The 26,129-nt window shown below is 50.5% G+C and overlaps 2 protein-coding genes across 2 annotated transcripts; both read left to right on the top strand.

The window, feature by feature from the left end:
* Positions 1–103: 103 nt before the first annotated feature.
* LOC149272593 (solute carrier family 22 member 15-like) lies at positions 104–7,753 on the top strand. The gene is made up of 12 exons (XM_089506915.1): positions 104–190; positions 408–596; positions 1,720–1,852; positions 1,927–2,091; positions 2,179–2,308; positions 3,123–3,335; positions 3,718–3,858; positions 3,948–4,033; positions 4,492–4,612; positions 4,720–4,792; positions 4,955–5,152; positions 7,673–7,753. The coding sequence occupies exons 1-12, from the start codon at positions 104–106 to the stop codon at positions 7,751–7,753; spliced, it is 1,617 nt and encodes a 538-aa protein (XP_089363041.1).
* A 5,508-nt stretch (positions 7,754–13,261) lies between these two features.
* On the top strand, positions 13,262–25,559 carry LOC149272594 (protein mab-21-like 3). Its single transcript, XM_089506908.1, has 7 exons — positions 13,262–13,606; positions 13,792–13,932; positions 23,600–23,671; positions 23,766–24,057; positions 24,229–24,410; positions 24,823–25,017; positions 25,299–25,559. Exons 1-7 carry the CDS (start codon positions 13,262–13,264, stop codon positions 25,557–25,559), a joined length of 1,488 nt encoding a protein of 495 aa, XP_089363034.1.
* Positions 25,560–26,129: the final 570 nt, after the last annotated feature.

Here is a 26,129-nt window from a genome sequence, read left to right on the forward strand (position 1 = left end):
ATACCCTCATTATTGTTGTTTCTGCCCCCTTGCGGGGTATGTGGAGGGCAGTTACCTGCAGATTACGTGTTTGCAGGTTGAGTGTCGCTGGAGAGCCGCCATCATGGAGGTGGAGGGAGCCCTGAAACTGGTGGGCGAGATGGGCGTTTACCAAATGTACCTGAGCCTCTTATTGGCTGTCCTGCTGCAGGTGAGCGATCGGAGCTTCCTGATTGGGGGGGGGTTGCCCAGCGGGTGGTGTTACGGTCCATCTGTTGGGGTATTTGAGGGGCTGCGTACTTTAACTGCCCCAATTGTTGAGGTATTTCTAAGGGGGGGTAGTAACTCTGCCCTGCTGTTGGGGTATTTGCCCCCTTGCCCCCCTGTGTTTTGGGAGCTGATCGAGGTTGTTCTGGGTTCCGCCGCAGCTCTACGTTGCCACAGAAGCCATCCTGATCACCATCCTGGGTGTCACCCCACCGTACCGCTGGGAGGAAGACGGCCCGGGGGCCAATTCCAGCCTCTGGACCCCGGCGGAGAAACTCGGCCCCGGGAACCAGAGCCACAGGGGTGGGTACCCGCTCTTTGAAGGAAATTTCACGTCCATCGTGTCGGAGGTGAGGTGGGGCAGATGGGGCATTCGTTACTTCATGTTGGGTGTTTCTGGCACTATCATTTCTTTAGTACGCGGCGTGAGAGACAGACGCGCTGAGAGACTGCCCGAGAGCGCTGCCACCTGATTCTACATCGCCGCGCTTGGCGATGAGTGAGGACCAATTAAACCAGTCCAACCAATTAAACCAGTCCAACCAATTAAACCAGTCCAACCAGTCTCCCTGCCCAGAGCAAACAATCACATCCGCCTTCTACCCTAACTTTACTTAGTCTGTAGCTGCCAACCGTCCCGAACTTGCTGCCAGGACGCTTCGGGCGCCTGCATGGAGTGGCAGAGATGGAGTGGAGTGAAGTGGAGTGTTGACAGACACCCTATGACATCATGATGCTGCCTGTGTAGTATGGGTGGAGCATGGCATTACTGCCATGTGTGACATCACTCTTTCAGGTGATTGTGAGAGTCTCCAGCGTGGGATACACTGAGGGGGAGGGGTGACTGGAGAGGCAGATGGAAACGTCAAAGTAAATCGCCAACCCCCCCCCCCCACCTGGGAATCACAAGACCTAATAATACCCCCTCCCTCCGGAGTAGACACTGTCCCCTACCCCATGTGAGGTGCCGCAAGGTGTGATGGTGCCTATGGACTGGCCGAGAGCACGCACACCGCTGCCTGTCCCGTCCAATCCGCTTACGCACAAAAGGGCTCCCAGAAAGGACCCAGTCATGGGGTAAATTCCACCTGCTGTTCTCTCAACTCCACGCCTCAGGGGCTCCTCATGGGATCTCATACGTAATCCATAACTGGAGCAAAAGCTGCTAGTAAAAGCCCAAATGACATGAGGACAGCCTGGGGGGGCAGTTACCCCATTATCAGCCCTCCCTTATTGTGCACCGTTTGGGGCAACAAGACCTACAGATTTCCCCGAACTGAGATCGGGGGCAGTAGTGAAGCAGGGTAATTCAGCGCAGTCTGAGGCAACATTTTCAGTTACTGCCCCTTAGTAAGGATGCTCTTAATAAATATACCCCAGAGAGCCCCGAGACTAAGCAGGGCAAGCGCTGGTCCAGGAAACGCCAGCGTCATCCTGTGCCTCTTTCTTACCGTTGTCTTTATTCCCCCCCAGTGGCAGCTGGTTGGCGGCGCGGCGTATGAGGTCGGTGCCGCCAGCTCTGTGTATTTCGGAGGGGTCCTTGTTGGGGTGATCACCTTTGGCCAATTATCAGATCGGTTTGGAAGGAAGCCGGTATATGTGACAGGTACCGCGGGGAGCGGGGCAGGAGGGCAGGTTGCCGGGGCCCCTGGAGAGTTCTGATTGGCTGTCCCGTTACAGGTCTGGCTCTGGATATAACCTTCTCTCTGCTGAATGCTCTGTCTCCTTCAATCCAACTGTTCCTGGTCACGCGTTTCGCGGTCGGGGTGATGAATGGAGGGATGTCGCTGGTGGCCTTCGTCCTGCTCAATGAATACATCGGCGCCACCTACTGGGCCCTTGCCGGTAACGTCTCTACACCCTTTCGCCCCCCCCCCCTCACGTGGCCCTTTAATGGGCTCTGTTAATAAATGCGTGTTTCCCGTGTCTCAGGGTCTCTGGCTAACCTGTTCTTTGCTGTGGGAATCGCAAACTTTGCCCTCATCGGGTATTTTATTCGCTCCTGGAGACTCCTGGCGCTGATTGTCAACATTCAAGGCGCAGGCGTGTTCCTGCTGTCGCTGTGAGTATCCGTGTGCCACACATGTAACTCGCTCCAGGATTAGTTATACGGATGGAGAGTATATAATATATAATATGAGGAATATACAGGATATAACGGGTTATAAGGAGGGGATTCATTATACGGCCGGAGAGTATATAATATATAATATGAGGAATATACAGGGATATAACGGGTTATAAGGACCGGATTAGTTATACGGGGGGAGAGTATATAATATATAATATGAGGAATATACAGGGATATAACGGGTTATAAGGACGGGATTAGTTATACGGCTGGAGAGTATATAATATATAATATGAGGAATATACAGGGATATAACGGGTTATAAGGACGGGATTAGTTATACGGCCGGAGAGTATATAATATATAATATGAGGAATATACAGGATATAACGGGTTATAAGGGCGGGATTAGTTATACGGGCCGGAGAGTATATAATATATAATATGAGTAATATACAGGGATATAACGGGTTATAAGGACGGGATTAGTTATATGGCCGGAGAGTATATAATATATAATATGAGGAATATACAGGGATATATAACGGGTTATAAGGACGGGATTAGTTATACGGCCGGAGAGTATATAATATATAATATGAGGAATATACAGGGATATAACGGGTTATAAGGACGGGATTAGTTATACGGCCGGAGAGTATATAATATATAATATGAGGAATATACAGGGACATATAACGGGTTATAAGGACGGGATTAGTTATACGGCCGGAGAGTATATAATATATAATATGAGGAATATACAGGATATAACAGTTTATTAACCCGTGTTTCCCCTGTATAGGTGTATCCCGGAGTCTCCGCGCTGGCTGTATGCGCAGGGCCGGCTCCGAGAGGCGCAGGACTCTCTCATGTTCCTTGGACGCAGAAACTGCAAGAAACCTTGCGCCATTTCCCTCACTCCGCGGAGGAAAGATCCCACTCCAGCGGCTAATGTCCTCACCGTATACCGTCACGCAGTACTGCGGCACCGCACGCTCGTCATGATGTATGCTTGGTATGTTATATGCCCCTTCTGCCCCAGCCTCACAGCGCCATGTGTTAAAGCTCTGAGTGCACATAGGTGTGCGAGTCTTGACGGTCCTCGTCTTGGTGCGGATCGTCCTCCATACCTGCGGCATCCGCCTGCAATAAAACTTTCATTCTAACGTTATAGGGACCCCTGTTTAATATGAGGAATCCATCCTGGGGCCCCTCGGGGCCATACTGTAAGAGGTTGCCTGGGGCAGTTATTGGATGAGGCCAGTGGTTGAGTCTCAGGCGGTGAAAGGATTTCCGCTCTTTCTTGCTGTGAATGGGAATATTTCAGCGAGTCTCCGTGTTACGTGTTGGTATGTTGCACTTTGCGTGTGCGCTGACCCCGTGGTGTCCCCTGGCAGGTTCGTCTGCAGTCTGGTGTATTATGGACTCACTCTCAGCGCCGGAGACCTCGGGGGGAACGTTTACCTGAACCTTGCGCTCTCCGGTTTGGCTGAGATTCCTGCCTACCCCCTGTGCATGTACCTGATCAACCACAGACGGTGAGTGCTGGTGTGAGCGCGCCTCGGCATGCGCGGTCCAACGAGCCATTTCATGCGTCCAGGCAGTAACGTCATGTATTTCCCCTCAGCTGGGGCCGGAGGAAGTCGCTAGCGGGGTTCCTGTGTTTCGGGGGATTATCGTGTTTGGTTGTCATGTTTTTTCCAGAGAAGAAAGGTAATCGCTGCGCAGCCTGATCTACCCCTCTGCACACCATGCATCCTGCGCTAATCCTGCCCACCTTTATATATATATATATATATATATATATTTACAGACACAACTTCCATCCTGCGCTAATCCCGCCGTGTGTGTGTGTGTGTGTATATATATCACCCGCTGTACAGGGCAGCCTTTACACAAAACCCGAGAAGAGGTGCAGCAGCCAGATCACCGCGCATGGATGGCTGTTTTGTCCTTCATGGCTTAGGGAAGCAGGAGAAATACTAACAACATGAGTTATGGTCGGTAAAGGTGATGGAAAACCCTTCCACTTATAATTAAGGGGGTGGTAGAAGTATTATTATATATATAATATATATATACACTCACACATCATGCATCCTGCGCTAATCCCGCCCACCCCTTATATATATATATATAATTATACACCCAGCGTGCTGTTGCCCCTGCAGGTTCCGGGGCGCTCCTGGTACTGAACAGTCAGATGTTGTCTCTTCTCGGTAAACTCAGTATTAGCGCGTCTTTCAACATCGTGTATATCTACACCTCGGAGCTGTACCCCACCTCCGTCAGGTAAATGCCCCCTTTTGTTAACTCTTTGTTATTATGGAGATATTGATTATGTTGCAGAATATTCAGGGTGGATCTAACGGCCCCGCCGGGCCCCTGTGTCTCTCCAGGAACCTGGGAATGGGAGTCTGTTCCATGTTCTCGCGCTTTGGCGGAATTATTGCCCCGTTTGTTCCAAATCTGGTATGTTTGCGGCAGGAGGGGGTCGGGGGTCATGAGGTCACCCCGCAGCAGATACCCCGACGCCTTCGGCTCTGGCCACGTCAGTCTTGCTCTCGTTTGTGCGTCTTGTTGGGCCCTTCCGGGCCGCGTGGCCCCTAACCTGCTGTGTGTTGTCTCGCCTAGCGCTATGTCCAGCCGTCGCTCCCGTTCATCGTGTTCGGAGTTGCCGGCCTCTCCTCGGGATTCCTCAGCCTCCTGTTACCCGAGACCTTGCGGCGTCCTCTCCCCGAGACGCTGTCGGACCTGAGTGTCGGCTCGTACCGCAGGCTGGGAGAGGAGGAGGACGACGAGGTATCTCTGGGCCTCCTCAACGGGGACACGGTGCGTGGAACGGAGACCTTAACCCCCCCCCCCCCTGCGGAGAGACCTTAACCCCCCCCTGCGGAGAGACCTTAACCCCCCCCTGCGGAGAGACCTTAACCCCCCCCTGCGGAGAGACCTTAACCCCCCCCCGCGGAGAGACCTTAACCCCCCCCCGCGGAGAGACCTTAACCCCCCCCCACGGAGAGACCTTAACCCCCCCCCGCGGAGAGACCTTAACCCCCCCCGCGGAGAGACCTTAACCCCCCCCGCGGAGAGACCTTAACCCCCCCGCGGAGAGACCTTAACCCCCCCCCGCGGAGAGACCTTAACCCCCCCCCGCGGAGAGACCTTAACCCCCCCCGCGGAGAGACCTTAACCCCCCCCCCGCGGAGAGACCTTAACCCCCCCCCGCGGAGAGACCTTAACCCCCCCCCCCCGGAGAGACCTTAACCCCCCCCCCCGCGGAGAGACCTTAACCCCCCCCCGCGGAGAGACCTTAACCCCCCCCCGCGGAGAGACCTTAACCCCCCCCCGCGGAGAGACCTTAACCCCCCCCCCCGCGGAGAGACCTTAACCCCCCCCCCGCGGAGAGACCTTAACCCCCCCCCCCGCGGAGAGACCTTAACCCCCCCCCCGCGGAGAGACCTTAACCCCCCCCCCCCGCGGAGAGACCTTAACCCCCCCCCCGCGGAGAGACCTTAACCCCCCCCCCCGCGGAGAGACCTTAACCCCCCCCGCGGAGAGACCTTAACCCCCCCCGCGGAGAGACCTTAACCCCCCCCGCGGAGAGACCTTAACCCCCCCCGCGGAGAGACCTTAACCCCCCCCGCGGAGAGACCTTAACCCCCCCCGCGGAGAGACCTTAACCCCCCCCGCGGAGAGACCTTAACCCCCCCCGCGGAGAGACCTTAACCCCCCCCGCGGAGAGACCTTAACCCCCCCCGCGGAGAGACCTTAACCCCCCCCGCGGAGAGACCTTAACCCCCCCCGCGGAGAGACCTTAACCCCCCCCGCGGAGAGACCTTAACCCCCCCCGCGGAGAGACCTTAACCCCCCCCGCGGAGAGACCTTAACCCCCCCCGCGGAGAGACCTTAACCCCCCCCGCGGAGAGACCTTAACCCCCCCCCCGCGGAGAGACCTTAACCCCCCCCCCGCGGAGAGACCTTAACCCCCCCCCGCGGAGAGACCTTAACCCCCCCCCCCGCGGAGAGACCTTAACCCCCCCCCCCCCCGCGGAGAGACCTTAACCCCCCCCCCCCCCCGCGGAGAGACCTTAACCCCCCCCCGCGGAGAGACCTTAACCCCCCCCGCGGAGAGACCTAGATGTTTCTCTATACATTATACAGGGGCCAGTCACTGATTTAACTCCCCCTGCGGAGAGACCTTAACCCCCCCCCCGCGGAGAGACCTTAACCCCCCCCCCGCGGAGAGACCTTAACCCCCCCCGCAGAGAGACCTTAACCCCCCCCCCCCCGCGGAGAGACCTTAACCCCCCCCCCGCGGAGAGACCTAGATGTTTCTCTATACATTATACAGGGGCCAGTCACTGATTTAACTCCCCCTGCGGAGAGACCTTAAACCCCCCCTCTGCGGAGAGACCTTAACCCCCCCCCCCCGCGCAGAGACCTTAACCCCCCCCCCCGCGCAGAGACCTGCTCCCACGGTGTGTACAGACGAAAGAGGCTTCCTTACAGCACAGAGGAAAGGAGGTTTGTGTGGAAGGTGCTGGAGGAGCAGTTAAGATGTGGAATTGACTCCCTTACGGAGGTGGTTTGGGGTAAATTCCTGGTTAGGAGGCCGGTTCTAGCGGCTTTGAGCTGATTGCTCTCTCTGTTTAGGAGGAACGAATTCAGGAGACCTTAACCCCCCCCCCCCCCCGCGGAGAGACCTTAACCCCCCCCCCCCCCCGCGGAGAGACCTTAACCCCCCCCCGCGGAGAGACCTTAACCCCCCCCCGCGGAGAGACCTTAACCCCCCCCGCGGAGAGACCTAGATGTTTCTCTATACATTATACAGGGGCCAGTCACTGATTTAACTCCCCCTGCGGAGAGACCTTAACCCCCCCCCCCGCGGAGAGACCTTAACCCCCCCCCCCCCACGGAGAGACCTTAAACCCCCCCCCGCGGAGAGACCTTAACCCCCCCCGCAGAGAGACCTTAACCCCCCCCCCCGCAGAGAGACCTTAACCCCCCCCCCCCCCGCGGAGAGACCTTAACCCCCCCCCCGCGGAGAGACCTAGATGTTTCTCTATACATTATACAGGGGCCAGTCACTGATTTAACTCCCCCTGCGGAGAGACCTTAAACCCCCCCTCTGCGGAGAGACCTTAACCCCCCCCCCCGCGCAGAGACCTGCTCCCACGGTGTGTACAGACGAAAGAGGCTTCCTTACAGCACAGAGGAAAGGAGGTTTGTGTGGAAGGTGCTGGAGGAGCAGTTAAGATGTGGAATTGACTCCCTTACGGAGGTGGTTTGGGGTAAATTCCTGGTTAGGAGGCCGGTTCTAGCGGCTTTGAGCTGATTGCTCTCTCTGTTTAGGAGGAACGAATTCACCCCGTGGGGCTGAGCAGCGAGGATGAGGAGGAACTTTTTATCAAGGAAGCTCAGCCTGTGAAGTAACCGCTGAGGAGTCCTGGGGGCCAGTGTGATGGGCCGGAACCCCATGGAGAGCTTCTCAAGGGGCAAAATCATCATCATGACCCCCCAGGATCTGCAAAGATCATAACGGCCAGGAAGAGGTCAGACCACGGCCGTCGCAATCTGCCCCAAAAGAACGGGATCTTGGAATCGATGGGCTGAAGAAAATCTGGAATGCTGGGGGGCCGGGGGAATGGCCGCCGGGCCCCGTCTGATTAGGGTATCCTGGGGGCCCAAAGTAACGCCCGGATCTTGTATGGACTGGACAGCGGCTGGAGGATCGCGGAGGCCGGAAAACGTGTCCTGGATCCCATATAGAAACTTGGGCTCTGACTCGGGCCACAGTGCGCGTTAGCGGCCCCTCTCAGCGCTGAATATTCTGCCCCCGCCGGGGGTTGGAGCAGAGGAAGCGTACAGTTACCGCCCCCCCCCCCCCCAGGGCTGAATATTCTGCCCCCGCCGGGGGTTGGAGCAGAGGAAGCGTACAGTTACCGGCCCCTCTCAGGGCTGAATATTCCGCCCCCGCGGGGGGTGGAGCAGAGGAAGCGTACAGTTACCGCTCCCCCCAGGGCTGAATATTCTGCCCCCGCGGGGGTTGGAGCAGAGGAAGCGTACAGTTACCGGCGCGTTTCCTGCCGACCAAATAGGGGTTTTCTAATGAAATGAATTATTTATTAGTTGTATTTTTTTATCACTAAACTACCCCGGGCTGTGCCTGCCGGGGCATCTCGCTACCTCCTGTACATGAAAGTGCCTCTGGGCTGTGAGTGCGGCCCCCCAAACCCACCAATAAACTGATTTAAAATAAACCTTCAGACTCGCTGCTTTATTGGAGACCGGGAGGACTCGGTGTTACCCCGGAAGGGGTACTATCTATTAATGCGGGGGTGCTCTGTGTTACCTCGGGAGAAGTACTGAGAGTACTATTAATGTGGGGGTATGTAATATTACCCCAGGAGGGGTACTGTATATGAGAAACACGGGGCACTGAATGCTAATGCAGGGTGGGGGTACTAAATATTACCCCGGGAGGGGTATGAGACTCACGGGGCTGTGGCCGGGGCTTCTATAATGATCTCCTGGTTTCCCAGCCAATCCCCATCCTGCAGATCTGATCAATATCCCGGTGGGGGGGGGGGCATGGTACAGATACCCCGAGGGGCTTTATGTCTGGGGCAGTGACTGAATGGGCCGGTTTTGTCAGACCTAGGCACGTCCTGTACGGGGGGGGGGATCTGTCATGTTGGGGGAGGGTATGTCCTGCAGGCGCATTAAACTGGGGCAGAGGAACGGGGTCACCGGCTGCTGTCACGTTGTATCTGTCTGAACGTCTATATACCCCGTATACAGCACACAGGGGGGTTAATGCATCTGCTTGCTAATTAGGGCCCACTGACCCCACGGGGGGGGTACATCACCGTGAAGTATTTGCCCCCCTTCCGGATATCCTCTATTGTGGAATTTCCGTTTAAACTGATTTTAATATAAAACAAAACCCGCAGATTTGAAGTCTTTGATTTACTGAAAGTAAAGAGTTAATTAGAACCTGTAAGCGGGAAAAGTAATTGCCCCATGAACCTGATTGCTGGTTGGCTGGTTGGTTCACCCTTGGGGGCAATAACTGTGATAAGCAGCGCTTCGTTCGCTGGGGACAGAATGGTTTGGATTCCGCCGCGTTGGATCTGCCCACAGACTCGAGTCGGGACATCTGACTGCCCTCTACCGCTTCTGCTGGGAGGCTGTTCCACTTATCTCAACACCCATCACCATCACACCACCGGTCAGCAGCACCCTGTATGTTGATATTCCCTCATTTTATTAGCCTCTACCGCATCACGGTGGGCAGGGTGTGTGTGTTCGGTGTTGTGGGGTGTGTGTGGTGGGCGGCAGGTTGTGTAGGATAGGGTGTGTGTGTGTTCGGCGTGGGGTGTGTGTGGTGGGCGGCAGGTTGTGTGGGGTTGGGTGTGTGTTCGGTGGTGTGGGATGTGTGTGTGGGGTATGTGTGTTCGGTGGTGTGGGGTGTGTGTGTGGTGGGTGGGCAGGTTGTGTAGGGTGGGGTGTGTGTGTTCGGTGGTGTGGGGTGTGTGGGCAGGGTGTTTGGTGGTGTGTGTGTGTGTGTTCAGTGTTGTGTGTGTGTGGGTGTTTGGTGTGTGTGGGGTATGTGTGTTCAGTGTTGTGGGGTGTGTGTGGTGGGCGGCAGGTTGTGTGGGGTAGGGTGTGTGTGTTCGGTCGCGTGTGTGGGGCGTGTTTGTGTGTGTTGTGGGGCAGTTGTGTGTTAAACGTGCAGGGACGAGGCACTTGTTCCGTGTTTACAGTAAACGGCGCCCGGGGACGGCACTCGCGGGCGGGGGAGGTCACGCTGCGGCTCTTTCTCTCTCATATGGGGCCAGGAACGCGCAGGAGCTGCAGTGCAGGCGGGAGCCCCTCAGCAGACAAAGGGTTAAATGCAGGACAGCACTTCACCTGCTGCCAGTGAGATCCGGTGCACCAGGTAGGTGAACCCAGGGGCCCCAGTGGGGTCAGTGATCTGTGTAGGTGAACCCAGGGGCCCCAGGGAGTACATGCGGAGCGAGGTCTACCTGTGGGGTACCTCGGCCGGATAAATGCAAAGTAACGCATCTGGGGCATAAAACCCCCAACGTCAGAGTACAGAATCCCTGATACAGCCCTGAGGAGGGGGGTTTATGGGTAATTATTTCAGAGGATTTAAAGCAGGTAGAGGAGGTAATAGAGCAGCAGGAGACGCTCGCAGAATGCCGGGCTGTACAGCGGGAGGTGTTAGCAGTAGATAGGGATCGTGCCGTTGTACAGAGGACCGCTGAGACCTCACTTGGAGTATTGTGTGCAGCACTGGAGAGCGGATCTCCAGAAGGATATAGAAATGTTGGAGAACGTGCAGAGAAGGGCTACTAAAATGCTTCATAGATTACAAGATAAACCTTACCAGGACAGGTTAAAGGATCTTAACATATACACTGTACTATATACATATACTGTACTATATACACATATACACTGTACCATATACATATACACTGCACTATATACATATATACTGTGCTATATACACATATACATATACACTGTACTACATACATATATACATATACACTGTACTACATACATATATACATATACACTGTACTATATACATATATACATATACACTGTACTATATACATATATACTGTACTATATACACATATACATATACACTGTACTATATACATATATACATATACACTGTACCATATACATATACACTGCACTATATACATATATACTGTGCTATATACACATATACATATACACTGTACTACATACATATATACATATACACTGTACTACATACATATATACATATACACTGTACTATATACATATATACATATACACTGTACTATATACATATATACTGTACTATATACACATATACATATACACTGTACTATATACATATATACTGTACTATATACATATATACATATATACTGTACTATATACATATATACATATACACTGTACTATATACATATATACTGTGCTATATACATATACACTGTACTATATACATATATTCATATATACTGTACTATATACATATACACTGTACTATATACATATATACATATACACTGTACTATATACATATATACATATACACTGTGCTATATATACATATACACTGTGCTATATACATATATACATATATACTGTACTATATACATATATACATATATACTGTACTATATACATATATACTGTGCTATATACATATATACTGTACTATATACATATACACTGTATTATATACATATATACTGTGCTATATACATATATACATATATACTGTGCTATATACATATATACATATACACTGTACTATATACATATACACTGTACTATATACATATATACAGTAGTATATACATATATACTGTGCTATATACATATATACAGTAGTATATACATATACATATATACTGTGCTATATACATATACACTACTATATACACATATATACTGTACTATATACATATATACATATATACTGTACTATATACATATATACTGTGCTATATACATATACACTGTACTATATACATATACATATACACTGTACTATATACATATATACATATACACTGTACTATATACATATATACATATATACTGTACTATATACATATATACTGTGCTATATACATATATACTGTGCTATATACATATACACTGTACTATATACATATATACGGTGCTATATACATATATACAGTAATATATACATATACATATATACTGTGCTATATACATATATACTGTGCTATATACATATATACTGTGCTATATACATATATACATATACACTGTACTATATACATATATACAGTAGTATATACATATATACGGTGCTATATACATATATACAGTAATATATACATATACATATATACTGTGCTATATACATATATACTGTGCTATATACATATATACATATATACTGTAAGGGAATCAACAAGATAAAGGAAGAGAGTTTATTTAAAAGCAGACATAAAACCACAACAAGGGCACAGAGTCATAAGCTAGAGGGGCAAAGGGTTAACGGTAACATCAGGAATATTACTTTAGGGTAATGGACGCGTGGAATAGCCTTCCAGCAGAGGTGGTTGATGCTAATACAGTCAAGACATTTAAGCAAGCATGGGACAGGCATCAGGCTGAGCTGGATATAAGATAAGGGCCGGGACTGAGAGGTCGGGCGGACCGGACGCCGAATGCTTCTTATCTGCCGTCACTTTCTATTTTTCTATGTAAGGCGTAGAGCTGGAACGTTTAGAAGAGAGGAGGGTTGTTCCAGCTGTGTATGTGGAGTGGTATAGCGTACAGCGCTGTGTATGTGGAGTGGTATAGCGTACAGCGCTGTGTATGTGGAGTGGTATAGCGTACAGCGCTGTGTATGTGGAGTGGTATAGTGTACAGCGCTGTGTATGTGCAATGATGTAGTGTACAGTGCTGTGTATGTGCAGTGATGTAGTGTACAGTGCTGTGTATATGCGGTGATATAGTGTACAGTGCTGTGTATATGCGGTGATATAGTGTACAGCTCTGTGTATGTGCAGTGATATAGTGTACAGTGCTGTGTATGTGAGGTGATGCAGTGCACAGTGCTGTGTATGTGAGGTGATGCAGTGTACAGTGCTGTGTATGTGCAGTGATATAGTGTACAGCGCTGCGTATGTGCGGTGCTATTGTGTACAGCGCTGTATATGTGCAGTGATATAGTGTACAGTGCTGTATATGTGCAGTGATATAGTGTACAGCTCTGTGTATGTGCAGTGATATAGTGTACAGCTCTGTGTATGTGCAGTGATATAGTGTACAGTGCTGTGTATTTGCAGGCCGCTTCTACCACTGAATACCCCAGGAATGAAGAATCTCACAGAGGAGGCTCTGCAAGGCTTCCTGCAGCTATCGGTAAGGCTCTGAGTGATGGGAGTGAGGGTCATTCACACAACACCCATCACCACCATCCGCCAACAACACCCATCACCACCATCCGCCAACAACACCCATCACCACCATCCGCCTACAACACCCATCACCACCATCCGCCTACAACACCCATCACCACCATCCGCCTACAACACCCATCACCACCATCCGCCAACAACACCCATCACCACCATCCGCCTACAACACCCATCACCACCATCCGCCTACAACACCCATCACCACCATCCGCCAACAACACCCATCACCACCATCCGCCAACAACACCCATCACCACCATCCGCCAACACCCATCACCATCACACCACCGATCAGCAGCACCCTGTAAACACTACTCATCACCACCGCAATGGCTTTTGCCCAGCCGCCCATCTCAGGACCCCCTCTAGCGGCTATTAATGAAATAACCCTGACGCCACGGTAACGAGTCACCCGATTTCGGGGCCACTTCCTGTAATGTGAGGTACGAGGCGACCGAGCTGGAATGATAATGATTTATGCCCCCCCAGGGTGGCCCTCGGCAGCGCCGCGTCTCCAGGGCGGTGGAGGAGGTCCGGCAGGTGGTCCAGCAGCTGACGGCGGAGATCAGCGCGAGAGACTCGCGATTCCAGACCATCTCCAACTCGGGCGTTCACAGCGACAGTCTGAAGGTGAGACACGGGCAACAAGCAGGGGCAGAAAGCTGGCGGTGGGGGGGCATTGATGTCCCGGCAGATGGTGGCATCTAAAGCTGGTAACCTGCACCAGGGAGTGCCCATTACTTGTAAGGGTGGTCAGCACGTGGCGGGGGCTCTTCCCCGAAGAAAAGGGAGGAGGCTACAAAGATGGCGAAGTTGGGGGACGCAGGCGCTGACTCGGGGGGTAATTAGAGGATGAGCCAATGCATGGAGGGTAACTGCAGGGCTTGGTGGTCTCGGGGGAGGAAGCCGACGCTCTAGTGTCTCCTCACCAGAGAATGAAGATCCAGGGCTATGATGTCATACTCATACATGATGTCATACATAGTGTTATTGGGTATCACCAGCACTTAGGGTCAGTGGCGCTGCGACGGGGCCCATGCCTCTAGGGGGCCCGGGGGACCCCTGGCTCGTGTCGTCTCGTACCGGTTCAAAATTGTTTCGGCACAGGGAGGCATATCTGAGACACATCATGTGACCCCGCGGTGAAACCGAGGCTGCGTAGCCCACACTGTGCCAGCAGCCGGAGAGGCGAGTGGGGGCGGGCCGGATGTTTGTTTGCATATATATGTATAAGTGTGTGAGCATGGATGTGTAGGTGGGGTGAGATGGAGGGTGTGTTAGTGAGTATGAGTGAGTGTGTGCAGTTTGTGTAAGTGTGTTTACATATGTGTGTCAGAGTGTATGTTGGAAGGATGTGCATGGGGCAAAAAAGGCACAGGCAACTTGCTTTGGGCGCAATGATTGTCACGGTCAGGACTACTTGCCAAGCCGTGACTGTGTGGAGGGCGTGGGCATGAAGGGGTTAATAGCACCAGGCCTCTGGATTTACTAACTTGACCCCTTAACAAGGCATAAGCTATACCAAATTAACCCCCAAATCCTGCCTGTATCCCCCCAGGTAGTCTGCCACCACTCACCATTTTGATACCGGATTCGTGAGAAATCCGAATTAGAACCTTTATCTCTATATATATGTCAACCCACCCCGGGCAACTAACATATATATATATATCCTGTAAAACTTAATAACAATATGGTAACGTGTTATCGTCTCTTAGGGTTTGTGGATATCGATACTAGAGCCCAAAGACAGACTTGGATTATGAATATTTTAATAACAAAAAGACAAAGATTACACAGGGCCGGAATTACAAAAAACAAGACATACAAAATAAAAATAAAACAGCAAACAGTTCTTAAAAACAAAGGGACTTAAACACAGGACCCTCACTCACGAGTTTCTCCAATAAGTAGGCCTGTGGGAACTCCTTAAATCCAGATGGTTTCTTATGATGTTGTTCCGATCAGAGTATATCATGGAGTTCTGCTTTGAGGTCGCTGCTTTGTCCCTAAATCAGACTTTTGCAAGCAAACGCCCCTCTGACCACATGACTGATTATATGACACCATCCCCAAGAATCGGGTCCCATCTTTGATGTGCCAATAAGTTATGGTGGGGTAAAGGTGATGGAAACCCCCCACTTAAGATAGGAATGGAATTCCTATAACTCAGGGTCCTTATCTGTTAGGCCATGAATCACCACAGGGGTCCTTTGGGAAGATGACACCTCTAGCCAGAGCAGATACAGAGGGCATTCACAAAGAAACACATTAAATCAACCTCAGATTAACTCATTGAATGCCTAAACAAATAAACTAACCACCTCTGCTGGGTTACCCTTCCATGCATCCACTACGTTATATGAGTTACTCATGACACCTCCCCCTTTAAGATGGTGGACAGAGGAGGTCAGCACACGCTGATCTACTATGTCTGCCTAAATTCTAGTCTCCCCCTGACAAGACAAACAGTCAGCGTTCCCATAGAAGCTGACTTGTCACACCCGCCAGTAGAACAATACTGCTGTAGCACCGGACTCCATCTGAGCAACTTGCTAAACTTCCCCTCTAATCTATCCGCCTGAAGAGAAGGGTTGTGATAGATTATAACAGTGAAGTCACAACCATACAAGCATGGCTGTAACTCCTGCAAAGCACACACCATAGCTAAGCACTCTTTGCCAACCCTTGAATAAGCCTCTTCCTTTGGCGATAAATTACTCGGATGTTTTAAGGCCTCATCCATTTGTTTCTCTGCCCTGCTTAGGATTGCAAAACGCTGCCCATTCCCAAGCAAGACAGCAAACGGGTGTCCATTGTCCTGGGCTTCCTGTGTGGATCCCAGGCTCTGCGCTTCACCTACACTCACAGGGCGAGGGGTTTCTTGCTGACTGGTCAATGCAGCTGTCTTTTGATCAACCCGTACTATATTATCCTCTGTAGCTGTTGCCCCAGCATCTTGCTGGTATGCCACTACAGCTACAGGGGAAATATTCTGCCCCTCACACTGCCCACTCGGTAAACACACAAAAGGGATAACAGGGTGTGAATTTTCCTCCCCCTCCTCCTTATCTCCAGACTTTACAGCTTTAGGGGTCTTAGGCACGGTGGAGAAACTACCCCCTTCCTGCTTCTTAACCTCCAGCACTTTAAGAGTTAAATGAAGCATTTCCTCTGGAGCATGAAAGCAGGGTTTTGGCTGTTGACACACAGATACATCACATTCCATATATCCCTTGTTTTCCCTTTGAGGAAAGTCAGTAACTTTAATATCCTCAGACACCCCTACATCATGCATACTTTCTCCTGCATCCAGATCTAAGTGCTCGGGTGCTGTAGACACGGTTGGGCACACATCCCCAGTCCCCTTTAGTTTTTCAGGGATAATACCTTCTGGGCATACAACTTCTGAAGACACTTTGGCCGAAGTATCCCCAGCATGCCCGAATCCCTTGGCTACCTGATCACCTATAGTAACACTATGCTTTTCCGTATCAGGGGGCATTGAACCAGAAGAGCCACTACAGACTCCCTGTTCCTGAAACTCTGCCCCTCCAAAGGTCAAACCACACTTTTCCCCTAGAGCTTGCTCGCTAGGTGTGGTCCCTTGGTGCACATCCCCCTTCATCCCTTCAGGAGACAGGATCCTGGGTGCTGGTTCAGACAGGCATACCTCTACCTTCTGGGCTCCCTCCCAGCTACCCACTACTCCCAAAGTTTCAGACAGTACCTTAGGTTGGACAGGGCTCTCTACCAGCCCTCCAGGTTTGCAGGTTTCCTCAACTGGTGCATACTGGCAAACAAGCCGACCCAGATCCTTGCCCAGCAAAACATTAACAGGAATATCCTCGGATATACCCACCTCCCGCAAACCCTTGCCCACACCCCAATCAAGGTACACACGTGCCACTGGCACGGCAGGGCGCACCCCGCCAATTCCATGGATGGACATGGTCTTCCCAGGGATAAGATCCTCCAACTTTACCATCTCAGGCCGCACCAGAGTGCAAGCAGCCCCCGTATCCCTGAGTCCCATAGTCACACAGTCACCTACAGTCACTCTTTGTAGGTTCTCATCTTCATTCCCCTGAAACCTGGAAACAAACAAGACAACTGGGTGTTCCCCAACTGTTACACACTGCAAATTGTCTCCTTGTGCCTCCTTTGGTCTAGCCACAAATAAAACAGGTGCAGCTCCCCCAGCTGTACCTCCATTTCCATTTGTCCATGGAGATGGTCTCTTAGAGGGGCAGGTGGCACTCAAGTGCCCAATCTGGTTACACCGATAACACCGGCGGGTATCCCCCTGGCCCGATGTGGCCCCTGCTCTGTTGGCTAGAAAAGGTGTGGGTGATGGTCTCCCTGCTGGCTTAGGAGTTGGTGGCTGGTAGGCTGCTCCTTTCCAGGTAGATGGTCCTTGTGATGCTTGTACCCGCTTGGTTGTTGGAGTACGGTTGTTGGCATAATCGTTAGCCAGATCTGCCACCTCTGCCGTGGTTTTAGGTTTTCTGTCCAGAATCCACTCTCGGGCCTCCGGACTTCGTGTCCTCAGGAACTGCTCCAAAATCATCAGATCCTCCAGGGCCTCATATGTAGTAACTTGTAGGCCTCCAGTCCATTGCCGGAAAATAGTCCGAAGCTGTCCCGCATATTCGGTGCAACTGTCCGATGTAGCTTGCTGCATCTCTCGAAACATTTTTCTGTAGAATTCAGGGGTGAGGTTAAAACTTTTTAACAAGGCAGATTTTATGGCCTCATAGTCCTGATCAACTTCCATTGGTAAGGAAGCAAACACATCCAGGGCTTTCCCCTTCAGACGTGGGGTTAAATACTTTCCCCACTCTTCCTTGGGCAGCTGGTACTGCCGGCACACTTTCTCAAATCCTCTCAAAAACACATCCAAGTCAGTGTCCTTTTCCAGCATTGGAAAGTGTTCCAGGCGAGGTCGGTTAGCATATCCATCTCCGTTAACTATGCTTTGGGGAGACGGACTATATTGCTTTAACCGTAGAAGTTCCAGCTGGTACCTCCGCTCAGCTTCTCGTTCAGCAGCTGCCCGCTCCGCAGCTCTCTCAGCAGCCTCCCTCTCTCTCTCTCTTTCCGCAGCCTCCCTCTCTCTCTCTTTTTCCGCAGCCTCCCTCTCTCTCTCTTTTTCCGCAGCCTCCCTCTCTCTCTCCTTGTACTGCAGAATCAGGTTGAACTTTAGCTGAGGATCCACGCTCCCCAGATCTTTTAGTGCCACTTGTAACTCAGAGTCCATTACACTCAAGGCGTTAACTTTATCAGGAAAACATCCTTGATCCACAGGCTCTTCCAAAATCACATCTGCTCCAATGGCCTGCTCTGCACAAAGTTTATCATATTCCAGGAGATCCAAAATCAGCTGCTCTTTGCTTTTGCCAAAAATTTGTATATTCCTTTCTTGACAAACCAGCTCCAGAGATTCTTTTGGCTGTCGTCGATATGCCTCCATAATGCAGTATGGTAGAGAAAAATAAAAGGGAGAGGAACGAACTGTTTTGCACTGTATGTCTGTAATTAGGCACTGAGTAATGTCTTTGGGAAATTACACAAAACCCATGTAATTTCTTCTAGTACTAAAATCACCAAACCGGGCAATATAAATAGCACTAAAAAACTCTAGATATCCCACCTAGCTGCCAACAAGTTTGTCACGGTCAGGACTACTTGCCAAGCCGTGACTGTGTGGAGGGCGTGGGCATGAAGGGGTTAATAGCACCAGGCCTCTGGATTTACTAACTTGACCCCTTAACAAGGCATAAGCTATACCAAATTAACCCCCAAATCCTGCCTGTATCCCCCCAGGTAGACCTCCCCCGGGTTAGCCCCCCCATATTAAATTTTTTTACAAAAGATCATGGCATTTGTTAGATCAGGTTTGATCAACTGTTTTTTTCGTTAGATCTACTCTAAAATAGGCAATATTAACAATCTTTTTCAGGGGGGGCTAACCCGTAGCCAGCCCCCCCTCAACAAAAATTTCAACAAAATGTTACTGATTATGATAGCTCTACGTTAGATCAGGTTTGATCAGACAAAATTTTTGTTAGATCTAGTCTAATTACTGAGATATTGCATATTTAATGAGGGGGGGCTGGCCCCCCCTCAACTGAAATTTGGATTTTTTTTAATGGATCTTGGTAGATATTCGTTAGATCAGGTTAGATCAACTGTTTTTTTCGTTAGATCTACCACGCAGGAGGCGGTATTCACAATCCTATTTTGTGTGCGGGGGATGGGTACACATACGGTCTGGCCCCCCCTCAACTGAAATTTTGATTTTTTTTAATGGATCTTGGTAGATATTCGTTAGATCAGGTTAGATCAACAGTTTTTTTCGTTAGATCTATCACACAGGAGGCGATATTCACAATCCTATTTTGTGTGCGGGGGATGGGTATACATACGGTCTGGCCCCCCCTCAACTGAAATTTGGATTTTTTTTAATGGATCTTGGTAGATATTCGTTAGATCAGGTTAGATCAACAGTTTTTTTCGTTAGATCTACCACGCAGGAGGCGGTATTCACAATCCTATTTTGTGTGCGGGGGATGGGTACACATACGGTCTGGCCCCCCCTCAACTGAAATTTGGATTTTTTTTAATGGATCTTGGTAGATATTCGTTAGATCAGGTTAGATCAACTGTTTTTTTCGTTAGATCTATCACACAGGAGGCGATATTCACAATCCTATTTTGTGTGCGGGGGATGGGTATACATAGGGGCTGGCCCCCCCTCAACTGAAATTTGGATTTTTTTTAATGGATCTTGGTAGATATTCGTTAGATCAGGTTAGATCAACAGTTTTTTTCGTTAGATCTATCACACAGGAGGCGATATTCACAATCCTATTTTGTGTGCGGGTAATGGGTATACATAGGGGCTGGCCCCCCCTCAACTGAAATTTGGATTTTTTTTAATGGATCTTGGTAGATATTCGTTAGATCAGGTTAGATCAACAGTTTTTTTCGTTAGATCTACCACGCAGGAGGCGGTATTCACAATCCTATTTTGTGTGCGGGGGATGGGTACACATACGGTCTGGCCCCCCCTCAACTGAAATTTTGATTTTTTTTAATGGATCTTGGTAGATATTCGTTAGATCAGGTTAGATCAACAGTTTTTTTCGTTAGATCTATCACACAGGAGGCGATATTCACAATCCTATTTTGTGTGCGGGTAATGGGTATACATAGGGGCTGGCCCCCCCTCAACTGAAATTTGGATTTTTTTTTATGGATCTTGGTAGATATTCGTTAGATCAGGTTAGATCAACAGTTTTTTTCGTTAGATCTACCACGCAGGAGGCGGTATTCACAATCCTATTTTGTGTGCGGGGGATGGGTACACATACGGTCTGGCCCCCCCCTCAACTGAAATTTGGATTTTTTTTAATGGATCTTGGTAGATATTCGTTAGATCAGGTTAGATCAACTGTTTTTTTCGTTAGATCTATCTACTCACAATCTTCTTTTGATTTTACATATCCATGCCTGTTCATTTGCACATCAAGCCACAGGTGCATACCTCTCAACTGTCTCGATTAATGCAGTACAGTCACGATTTGGAGGCTCTGTCCCGCTGAGCTCTACCTCTGTTCCATGGAATTCGGGATTCATAATCCTGCGGGTCCTGATCGTGTTCTCTGGTGCCTGGGTCACCAGAAAACGACTACTGGACATGCTCAGCATTGTACGCATGCGCAGTAACACTGCCAGCTTCAGTGACAGCACTAGCGCGCATGCGCGGTAATGCTGACACTCTGATCTTCACAGTGAGTGATGGCAGCAATGCACATGCGCGCCAGCGTCCCAATTTGCAGAGATGTTGGGAGGTATGAGGTGATGTCATAAATAACAGACTCCACAGACACATTTAAAACACATTTTTCTCCGAATTTAGGCATTTTCTTGCAGTTTGCCTAACACAATGTATAGATAACTTTCAATATTTTTTTATTCTCTGCATTCACAGTATAAGCAATGTTTAGGTGATACAGTTGCTTTAATATTGGTGAACTAACCTGGCTGAGGTCAGCATATGTCCAGCCTGAAGATATTAGTTACATTTGAAAAAAATCAAAATTTCAGTTGAGGGGGGGCCAGACCGTATGTGTACCCATCCCCCGCACACAAAATAGGATTGTGAATACCACCTCCTGCGTGGTAGATCTAACGAAAAAAACAGTTGATCTAACCTGATCTAACGAATATCTACCAAGATCCATTAAAAAAAATCCAAATTTCAGTTGAGGGGGGGCCAGACCGTATGTGTACCCATCCCCCGCACACAAAATACGATTGTGAATACCGCCTCCTGCGTGGTAGATCTAACGAAAAAAACTGTTGATCTAACCTGATCTAACGAATATCTACCAAGATCCATAAAAAAAAATCCAAATTTCAGTTGAGGGGGGGCCAGACCGTATGTGTACCCATCCCCCGCACACAAAATAGGATTGTGAATACCGCCTCCTGCGTGGTAGATCTAACGAAAAAAACTGTTGATCTAACCTGATCTAACGAATATCTACCAAGATCCATAAAAAAAAATCCAAATTTCAGTTGAGGGGGGGCCAGCCCCCCCTCATTAAATATGCAATATCTCAGTAATTAGACTAGATCTAACAAAAATTTTGTCTGATCAAACCTGATGTAACGTAGAGCTATCATAATCAGTAACATTTTGTTGAAATTTTTGTTGAGGGGGGGCTGGCTACGGGTTAGCCCCCCCTGAAAAAGATTGTTAATATTGCCTATTTTAGAGTAGATCTAACGAAAAGAACAGTTGATCAAACCTGATCTAACAAAGATCTAACAAATGCCATGATCTTTTGTAAAAAAATTTAATATGGGGGGGCTAACCCGGGGGAGGTCCCAGGTAGTCTGCCACCACTCACGATTTTGATACCGGATTCGTGAGAAATCCGAATTAGAACCTTTATCTCTATATATATGTCAACCCACCCCGGGCAACTAACATATATATATATATATCCTGTAAAACTTAATAACAATATGGTAACGTGTTATCCTCTCTTAGGGTTTGTGGATATTGATACTAGAGCCCAAAGACAGACTTGGATTATGAATATTTTAATAACAAAAAGACAAAGATTACACAGGGCCGGAATTACAAAAAACAAGACATACAAAATAAAAGTAAAACAGCAAACAGTTCTTAAAAACAAAGGGACTTAAACACAGGACCCTCACTCACGAGTTTCTCCAATACACAGGACCCTCACTCACGAGTTTCTCCAATAAGTAGGCCTGTGGGAACTCCTTAAATCCAGATGGTTTCTTACGATGTTGTTCCGATCAGAGTATATCATGGAGTTCTGCTTTGAGGTCGCTGCTTTGTCCCTAAATCAGACTTTTGCAAGCAAACGCCCCTCTGACCACATGACTGATTATATGACACCATCCCCAAGAATCGGGTCCCATCTTTGATGTGCCAATAAGTTATGGTGGGGTAAAGGTGATGGAAACCCCCCACTTAAGATAGGAATGAAATTCCTATAACTCAGGGTCCTTATCTGTTAGGCCATGAATCACCACAGGGGTCCTTTGGGAAGATGACACCTCTAGCCAGAGCAGATACAGAGGGCATTCACAAAGAAACACATTAAATCAACCTCAGATTAACTCATTGAATGCCTAAACAAATAAACTAACCACCTCTGCTGGGTTACCCTTCCATGCTTCCACTACGTTATATGAGTTAATCATGACAATGATGGCAGCCTGTTTGGGGGTTATCGTGGCACTGATAAGGAGTTTGGGGCAAAGTGGGCGGTCACAAGCTGTTTGGGGTAAAGGTGGCACTGTGGCACATGTTGCTTGGTGAAGTTGGGGGGGCCCGGGGCAAGGGGACCTCTGCTGCCACGGGGCTGAAAGCGGGGGCTCCAATACCCCAAATCATTAACTCTGTAGGGTTTGTTCGCTAAAGAGGGAGCTTGCAGCAGAGTTGCAGCTTCATCTTACTATGAAGGTCTGAACCCAGTGAGCTTCTGCTCCCGTCTGGGATGTATTGCGGCGTTCGGCCTGCAGCTCTCCTACCAGCTGCCACCTCGGTGAATAATCCCCTCTGTGCCGCCGGCGGCCTGTAGCTTGCAGCCTTCTGACACCTTAAAGGCTAACGGAGCGGCGCCGGTTCCAGCAGCCGGAATCCGTGCAATCGCCGCTATCACCAGAGTTTCCTTTCCTCCCTAGACTGTCATTAACCCTTTCCTTTCTCGCCTGTCCTTTCTTTCTCTGCTGCCTGATGAGTCAGGACCAGCCGGATTTAGCGGCTCACTGGATGCTGCTGCTGCGGGGCAGGCGCTCCCTGCACCCCTGTATACAGGTACTTTCTGCCCCGCCTGTCAGGGGTATCACTCGTTGCCATTTATTGGGCTATTTGTTGGCTTTATGGAGACCTGAAGTGCCTCCTTCCCCAGGTTATGGCTCCGTCTCAGTTCCTGGTCACCGTCCCACTCCGGGGCCTGAGTGGTTTCCGCCAGAGGAGCACTCGCCGTTGGCGCTATTATACCCCAAGCGGAGTCCGGCTTCTCACCCCTGTTATGGAGCCGGAGAAGATGCACCAGTGGCTGGAGGTTGAGCAGTTCCAAAAGAGCACCCCCCACTGGCACGAGAGTGATGTCAACATCCAGGGGGACGTGGTGCCGGCCCGCGTGGTCAGCGTCTTCCAAGGTCTCCTCCTGAGGGCCATCTGCACCTGCAACCTGTCTGGTGAGTGAGTATCTACCCCAGGGGCAAAATCTTGCGGTGATTGTCTTTGGCCTGAGTGGTGTCCACTCACCACGAGCTCCTGCCCCCGTATCTCGCTTTAATGTGGGGTATTTTCCCGAGCGGGGGACGCCGGCTGCTATCTCCGGCTGAGTGTTTGTCCTCTGACCGCAGACAAGGTGAGCGTCATGGAGTCCATCGGCCCCGTGATTCGGGTGAATGTGGAGACCTCGGTGCAGCCCGTGGAGGTTGAGCTCGTTCCGATGATCGAGGTGCCCGGCTGCTGGCCCAAGAAAGCTCGATGGCCGCGGTTCCTGAAGCGGTGGCCCTCCAAGGACCGAGCTCAGTGCGTTAAGGTAAAGAGGGGGAGGGGCAACCACGAGAAAGGGGCAACCAAGAGAAAGGGGGCAACCACGAGAAAGGGGACAACACTCGCAACAAAGGCCAGGAGAAAGGTTTTCAGAGGAGACTGAACTGGCACCAACGGATTGCCTGCAGGGTCCGCATGAACATGGAGGCGAGCGCCACGGCTGCAGACCCTCATGACCAAAACGCCGTTAAACTGATAGGGTCTAAGAGACACCCATCAGGTACAATTTTAAATCAGTTTTTGCCCCCGGGGAGTTTAAGGGAGGTAAATCTGCCAGGATGGACCTCTAAATGGGGCAATTTCCATAAATAAATAAATGTGGCCGCGTGGCACTCGTTTGATGCCCCCCGGTTTTGCCCCTGCATCTCTGTTAATTCACCTTCTCTTTATTCTTGAAGTCCTTTGGCTTTGACCTCCTGGCGCGGTCTAATTACCACTGGCAGCTGTCTTTCCTGCGAGCCGAGCGCCTCCTGCTGGACGCCATGGATGAGGACGGCGGCTGTCGGGGGAAATGTCTGCGCGTTCTGCGCCAGATGAAGGAAGACGTTTGGTGTCCAGGAAACCGCCCCGTGATAACGTCCCAGCACCTCCAGGTCCCACCCCTGTCATTATCACTTGTGTCACCCTGCAGTGGGAGGGGCAGACTCTGATCCTCCCATAGCTCCCCTCTGTCACCCTGCAGTGGGAGGGGCAGACTCCTCCCTCTATAGCCCCCTTCTCCCTGTGTCACCCTGCAGTGGGAGGGGCAGACTCCGCCCTCCCATAGCTCCCCTCTTGCTGAGTCACCCTACTGGGAGGGGTAGAACCCACGGCCCATAGTGTTACCCCCGAGTGGGTGGGGAAAGTCTGTCTCACGCTGTTTATTTTCTGACAGATGGTTGTCCTGTGGGCCTGTGAGAGACACCCCGGCTCCAAGTCGTGGCAGGATTTTGTCCGCTGCTTCCTGCGTCTTGTTCGGCGACTTTTGAAGTGTACGAGGCAGCGCTTCCTTCGCCATTTCTTCGTCCGACGCGCCAACCTCCTGAAGTACGCAGACCCCGTGCAGCTCGACGCACTGGCCGACACGCTGAGCCGGTTCCTCCGGCACCCGTCCATAACCACAGCGGCCCAAGAAGGAAACTCCTCGGCCTGTTAGCCTCCTCGCCAACATCATGAGATCACGAACTTTACCAGTGATGTCACCCCACCTGTCTCACCGCTCCTCCTGGGATAGAGCTGGACCCCCACTCACCACGCCTCCGGGGAAGGGCCGGACCCCCACTCACCGCGCCTCCGGGAAGGGCCGGATCCCCACTCACCGCGCCTCCGGGAAGGGCCGGATCCCCACTCACCGCGCATCCGGGGAAGGGCCGGACCCCTGCTCACTGCTCTTCCCGGGGCAGAGCCGGACCCCCGATGAGAGCGTGGATGAGACGGGAGCTCCTGAGCCGTTATGTAGTTCATTTAGAGCTGCCATGTAGACCACAAATTGACTACGGAGGGTGGTACCTGCGCTCTGTGGGGTTAATTCACTGCCTGGATGGGATCATCTGGATAGTCATGTTTTTGTCGGATTGTTTCTCGGCCGCCATCTCCTCAGAAAGACCCCCCGGCAGCTGAATATTAAGCCACGTGTTCCTCGCAGTCACTTTTCACGCATCTCCTGTGAAAACATAGAGAATGGGCTTTTTAGACCGAGTCTCCTGTTCACCGGTCTGTGCCCCGC

This window comes from Sceloporus occidentalis, unplaced genomic scaffold, assembly GCF_023333645.1.
Source record: "Sceloporus occidentalis isolate IW3139 unplaced genomic scaffold, rSceOcc1.0.p SCAF_434, whole genome shotgun sequence".
NCBI classification, from domain to species: Eukaryota; Metazoa; Chordata; class Lepidosauria; order Squamata; family Phrynosomatidae; genus Sceloporus; species Sceloporus occidentalis.